Source organism: Lates calcarifer, linkage group LG4 (assembly GCF_001640805.2).
Source record: "Lates calcarifer isolate ASB-BC8 linkage group LG4, TLL_Latcal_v3, whole genome shotgun sequence".
NCBI classification, from domain to species: Eukaryota; Metazoa; Chordata; class Actinopteri; family Centropomidae; genus Lates; species Lates calcarifer.
This window is the reverse complement of record NC_066836.1, coordinates 16964472-16970978: the sequence shown is the minus strand read 5'-3', so window position 1 is coordinate 16970978 and position 6507 is coordinate 16964472. Positions and strand designations below refer to the sequence as shown.

The 6507-nt window shown below is 39.3% G+C and overlaps 1 protein-coding gene across 2 annotated transcripts; it reads left to right on the top strand.

Moving 5' to 3' along the window:
• The first annotated feature begins 892 nt into the window (after positions 1-892).
• cdc7 (cell division cycle 7 homolog (S. cerevisiae)) lies at positions 893-6283 on the top strand. 2 transcript variants are annotated; one of them, XM_018677151.2, is made up of 12 exons: positions 893-1082; positions 1384-1474; positions 1862-1948; positions 2077-2212; positions 2846-2939; positions 3127-3269; positions 3401-3464; positions 3916-4023; positions 4144-4319; positions 4546-4628; positions 4861-5010; positions 5187-6283. In XM_018677151.2, the coding sequence occupies exons 2-12, from the start codon at positions 1384-1386 to the stop codon at positions 5594-5596; spliced, it is 1542 nt and encodes a 513-aa protein (XP_018532667.1). In that variant the 5' UTR covers positions 893-1082; the 3' UTR covers positions 5597-6283. The 2 variants fall into 2 exon arrangements, with proteins under 2 accessions (XP_018532667.1, XP_018532665.1); XM_018677149.2 differs by having other exon boundaries at positions 3401-3755.
• Positions 6284-6507: the final 224 nt, after the last annotated feature.

Here is a 6507-nt window from a genome sequence, read left to right as displayed (position 1 = left end):
GTATGCAAAGCTGCTAAGAGGAACCTTCACTGAGACACAAAGAGCTAAGAGAAGTGATGGGGTTGACCCTGCTGCTATGGATGGCATCTTGTCTCTGGATCAGTAGTGACTGGTTGACAGGTGACTGGTCTGTGTCAGTGAATGTGACTGTTCATCAATATGTAGGAAAATGAAATGGAATTGAATTAGGTTAGATCATGTAAAAACATTAAAAAACATTTTGAATCAAAAAATATAAGTTTAAATTAAACTTGAATTAAAAATTTCAATTTTTGATTTTAAAGTAAAAATGAGTAAAAATACAAAATATTTAAGAAGTATGTAAGAAATTAAACTAATTTATCCAAATTTAATGACTAAATTCAATTACATAGAATTAAAATTTGATGGTAAAATGTAATCAGTTGCATTAAATATGACATTGAGGTAAATCAATAGCACTAGGTCAATTATAAAAAATACAAATATAAATGAATTAAATATAAATGAATCAGTTATAATAGATTTAAATATTCAAAAATATCAATATTTAGTATTACTACTGTTTTAAAAGTGTAAAATTAAACTGAAATTTAAATGAAATTAGAATGAGGTTATTTAATTCTTATTAATTCACTCCCCATCGTTACTGTGTTTTGCAATTGTGAGCAGGCAGCAAGTTACCTATATATATAATAAGAATCCAGACGTTACCAGTGACTGTGTCTTTAAATTTCATGTTTAGTTTTAGGTGCAATCTGCAGCATGTGTAGGTGACAGAAAGTAGTGTTTCCACTTTTGTTATTAAAACTACTCAGTTCTTAGAGTTGTGGATTTATCAGAGTGGGCCAGGCTGGAGATCCCGCGATTACACGTGATTTGTGCTGATGTAACGCGAGATTTGTGATGTCACTTTTAGCGCGGAGTTTGTTGTTGGCGGAAAAGCTTCAGGCTGAAAGTCTGAACAAGTTGTTTTATTCAGGCGCAGGCTGAGTGAAATTTAGATATTTAATCTTTAATCGATGGAGCATTAAGTCTTGACTATATTGATTTTATGAACTGCTCTTTTGAGAAACTGTCGCACCTCACGACCAACTAAAGCGGTGAGTTTCTGTTTGTTTTACACAGGCTCTAGTAAGCTAGCTTGACCGACTGTAGCTAACAGTAGCACGTAATGACGAAACTAACAGCGCTTAGTTAGATTAGTATTAGCTTTACTTCTCATTCATCTGGCAGTTTGATTGTTCTGTATACACTGTCCAACTTAAGGTTACTACTTAAAGCTAGTTTGGAAGTGACAGTCTAATCTAATCGTAGGATAATCATGAAAATGTTTCTGTTTTAAGACATTAACATTTCCAACCTATTCAAGTTTCTAACTTCATTTCTTTCAATGTCTTTCAGATGGATTTGTCCCCTGCTTGTACTGAAGGCATCAGCACAGATGGATGTATTATTAAATCTGACAGAGCTCAGAGGAAAAGCAAAGTCTCAAGTGAGTAGGACACATTATAACTTAACTGTGATGTTCAAGAGATACAAAGTGTAGATGCACTAGTATATTAACATTTTGATTAATATCAGGTTGACAAGCAATATTTGTAGGTCCATCCCATTATATTTTTATAGCCAATATTTGTGAAACTGGACTTAAAATATAGGGATATGCCTACAAATGTTACAGTAGGAATTTAGTAAAATAATCAGGGCCTTAAAGGAAAGTCTATCACAGACATCACTGTAAAGCTTGGACCTCTCTTCTCACTACAACATGTAAACCAACTCATACTGTTCTTGGCTGATCTGAGTGGAGAAAAATATGGTATTGGATTTTAAAAATGTGTTGTGCATGTATGACAGCATTGTTTATGTTTTCTTCCAGGGGATGTGGAGATGGACATTGAGTTCCTTTATAAAGCCGTTCCTCAGCTGGCCAAGGTTTTCCGCATCATAGACAAAATCGGAGAAGGTTTGTGCTCTGTATAACTTTATTCATACATTTGGTGTTTATATAGTGTGCGCTGTGTACACTTTCACCTCAGTAGATTTATTGGAGCAGGGGAGTTGATGTGTTTGTGACGTGTATCTGTGCATCAGGTACGTTCAGCTCGGTGTACCTGGGTGAGGCTCAGATGCGGGATGGGAGGAGAGAAATGTTTGCCCTGAAGCACCTCATCCCAACCAGCCATCCTACACGCATTGCTGCGGAGCTTCAGTGTCTCACTGTTGCTGGGTTAGTCTTAATACTATTGTGCTTTTATAAAATAATATACAAGATACTTACATACTAACATGCTGTGTAATTAACCTTTTGACAATTTGTTCAAAAGAAGTTTCTTTGGAGTTCATTATTCATTTTTTCTATAAATCAGCCAGGTAAATGTTCCTGCTTTTTGAAACATGTAGATGTTTAAAACCCTCAAAGACCTACTGTATGTAATGCAGTTAGAGGATAAGACATTTTTATACTTGCTAGAGACATGTTCCCAGTGCTGACACATAGTATATGTACAGGTTGTGTGCTCACAAATTCAAAAATATTGAATGGATGAACTCTTTTGTGGTGTAACAGTTTAATCTCTTTCCCTAACGGTTATTTTTATGCCGTAACAAATCGGCGTGTGGGTTCCTCATTTGTGCAGTCGTGCATGATTCAGCTGAACCTACGCACCATGCCATACATTGATGGCTTGTTTGGCAAGACATATGCAGCTAGAGAGCACACTCATTTGAATATATGAATGTGCATTTATGTTAGAGCATTGTTTTTGTTATGGTTTTTGGAAACAACTGGTCAAGATTGACATCACAGAAAACAAACTGAAATAAGTCTCGCTGTGTCTTTTTTATTTTTTCCTGTTTTCAGAGGCAGTGAGAATGTGATGGGGGTGACGTACTGCTTCAGGAAGGAGGACCATGTGGTGATTGTCATGCCCTATATGGAGCATCAAGCTATTGTGGTATGTACATTATCACAAATAACTTTCTATTGAACATGTAGCCACTGCTTTTCAGTGACATGCTGATTCTTGCATGGACACAGTCTGTATCATTAATCAGGTAGTTGTTGTCTTGATATAGTTCTTGTTTTTATGCTTGTTGGAATATAACTGAAAACCTTTGAGCCAGTCTTAATGTATTTATCAGGACATCATTGGCTCACTAACCTTTGAAGAGGTCAGACTGTACATCTACCACCTGCTGAAAGCCCTGAGACACATCCACCAGTTTGGTATCATTCACCGAGACATCAAACCAAACAATTTCCTCTACAACAGAAACGGCAAAATGTGAGTAGTGACTCCATTCTGTATAATTATATTAATAGAATTGCTGGTAATTTGACAAGCAGAGGTGTCTGTTGTAGCAGCACATTTGACAGTTTGTCCGTTAATGGGGAAACTTTCACTTGTGTGTGTAGGTATGCCCTGGTGGACTTCGGCCTGGCTCAGGGTACAGTGGACACCCAGATCGAGTTGCTGAAGGTGGTGAGGCAGAGGTCATCACAAAAAGGTGGAGGGTCCACAGGGAAACAAGACACAACACAGCGAAGCAAAGCACCACCCAGACTCCATCTCAAAACCACCACAATCACCACAGCTTCAACCTCACTACCCCTGCCTCCGCGGCAATCCACAGCCCAGCCACCTTCCTCCTCCTCTTCCTCCACTACCACCACCCCTACATCTTCCACAGCCTCTCGGAAAGCACTGGTTAAAAAACGTTCTGTCACCACCACTGTCACCAGCTCCATAACTCGTACAAAGCACACAAAGGTGCACTAAGTTGATATTTTGTTTTTACCTTTATGGGTCTTTCTGAATCTTTTCTTTGTCCTTTTCCCGGATGGAAGTATCTCTGCATTTATTTGTGTTCTGTTTTTTGCACTGATGTTGGTTTTAGTTAAATTCTTCCACCTGTGTTTGTTTTCTTTAGGATTTGACAGGACTACGCAAAGTCCCGCGGCCTGTGTTTGGGGAGAAGAACCTGAATAGCTGCACTCCAGCTCCCTCCACCACCAAACAAGCCGCCATTAAGACACAGGTAAGCAAGGTAGAACGTTTTGGAAGAATAAGAAGTTTCAGTCTTGTCCTTTTCAATAATAGCTTTGGAGATAAACGTTCATGTTTGTTTTCTAATTTTTTCACCCTCGTCTCTGTTTAGCTGGTAAAGCCGGTCAAAACAGAAGACCCAGCCAACCGAAGGTACTCATCAGCCACCAGGGTAGCCCTGCCTGTCAGGACCCAGAGCGGCAGTCAGAAACCTCAGAGGACTGTACAGCAGGGTCTCACCTGTAACTGCTACCTGACTGACCGCGTCTGCAATATCTGCATGTCAAGGTAACAAAAAAAGAAATAATACTGGAGTTCAACTTCAAATAGAGTTCAAGTTTTATTGTCAGCTGTGTAGGAACTACTTGGCATCTATAAAATAAAACTCTTGTTCCAACACTCTCACTTTGAAACACTAAAATCCAGTATTGTTATATAAAGTACTAAATATTTGATTTCTGTTTTGTGTTGTTCTGAACAAATGCCTTTTTAATGTCCCTGTTTTTGACTGAAGGAAGCAGCAGGTGGCACCCAGGGCTGGAACTCCAGGCTTCAGAGCACCAGAGGTCCTCACAAAGTGTCCCAACCAAGGAACAGGTCAGTATTTCAAATTATTATTGACAGACATGATTAATAACAACATGAATACATATACTCACAGAGCACATACTGTTCAATCATCTCACATGCCCCCTCTCATACTGATACAACTGCTGCAGATAGAGATTGAAAAAGTTTGTGTTTGTGGGAAAAAGAAAGGACTCTTCTCACCTGCTGTCACTAATGTGCACTATTGCACCCTCCCCTGTCTTATCATCCTGCATTGTAGCCATAGACATGTGGTCAGCTGGTGTGATCCTGCTCTCACTGCTCAGTGGTCGTTACCCATTCTTCAAGGCCAGCGACGACCTGATCGCTCTTACTCAGATCATGACCATACGGGGCTCCAGAGAGACCATCCAGGCTGCCAAATCATTTGGTGTGTATTAGTATTTTTTACTTCAGAATTGGAGGCCTCTGCTTCTCTATTGTGATTAATCCAGGGACACCATTTATCACTGTACTAAAGTCAACAATGTAGAAGACCTGAAATCAGCAGCACTGTGATGTGTGTGACGCTCTGCGTAGATTGTAAATTTGCAAACTCATATTCAGGTAAGGCAGTGGTGTGCAGTCGGGAGCTGCCTCAACAGGATCTCAGAACACTGTGTGAGACGCTGAGAGGACAAAGACCATCGCCAGATGATGAAGTCACTCCACTCCCTGGAGCCAGCAGAGACTCCACCACCACCCGCCGTCAGAAGATCCAAGATGATACACCTACACATCGTCCCACTGAAGGAACATTAAAGCAACATCAGGAACACTCAGGCAGCAAAGAAACCTCGACTCGCCTCGCTAAACAGATCTCAGAGACAGACTGCAAGGTGGAGGAAGATGAGCGGGGCTGGGACAGAGTCCCCGATGAAGCCTATGACTTGCTGGACAGGCTGCTGGACCTGAACCCTGTCACCAGGATCACAGCTGCTCAGGCACTGCAGCACCCACTGTTCAAAGACCTGTGAGAAGGACTGTGACTGAACCAGGAGTCTCATGTCAACATCACAATAAAAATATTAAGGTACACAGGATCATATAAATATATTGGGGATAAGTTAATCTCCTTGTGTGGAGACATTACCTGAACAAGGCAACAGAAATCTGGTAAAAGTTTTCTTTCCCCTCAACACCTGTTAAATGCTTCATGGAGTTAAAGATAAATATCCATGTAAGGCAGGTTTGACTACATGGTTCACAGATCTGAAGTTAAAATGAGTTACTGTCATGGCAGCTATGTGTAAACTAGAGAACTGTGAAGATGTGGATTTGAAAGCATTACTAGTATTACTAGTATGATCTTAAGGAATTATATTGGCTGTTGTGATGAACAGTTTTAATGCAGACAACAGATATTTAATACTCTTGTTAATCTGAATCTTGTCTTTTAGAGGGAATTGTCAGTATGTTGTTTACTCTGGTCACTGCTGCCATAACATCGTATCACCACTGTATAGTGACTATTCCTGCAGTATGAAAGAGATTTTAATTTGAAGGTGTGTCTGAGCTCCATCTGTATTTTATGAATGTGAGTATATGAATGATGCTATATGAGAATATGTCTGTTCAGCTGTGTTAATTTATACCACTCAAAACTATAATCTGCCTCATTGTAACTTGGGTTTTCTAATAAAGGCAAAAGTAAGAGGCTGTTATTTACAGTCTGCAAAGTCATGTAAAATACACATGAAACTAATGTGTAGACATAATTAAGTCACTAAGTATCTTTAAGATAGTGGCTTTTCCATTATACAAATTTTATTTTTTTAAAAATGCAACTAGCACAAAGCCATTAAAATAGTGATTATTGAACAATGATGAAACCGTAATTACTTGTACATTTGATGAGATTTTTATTACCCTTTACAGCTTTATAGCT

What these genes read in the sequence shown, in the direction of transcription:
- cdc7 (XM_018677149.2), top strand. Translation starts at nt 1,384, where the DNA reads ATGGATTTGTCCCCTGCTTGTACTGAAGGCATCAGCACAGATGGATGT. An exon ending in AAGCCGCCATTAAGACACAG is followed by an intron (nt 4,024 to 4,143) that starts GTAAGCAAGGTA and finishes GTCTCTGTTTAG; the next exon opens with CTGGTAAAGCCGGTCAAAAC. An exon ending in CCAGGCTGCCAAATCATTTG is followed by an intron (nt 5,011 to 5,186) that starts GTGTGTATTAGT and finishes ACTCATATTCAG; the next exon opens with GTAAGGCAGTGGTGTGCAGT.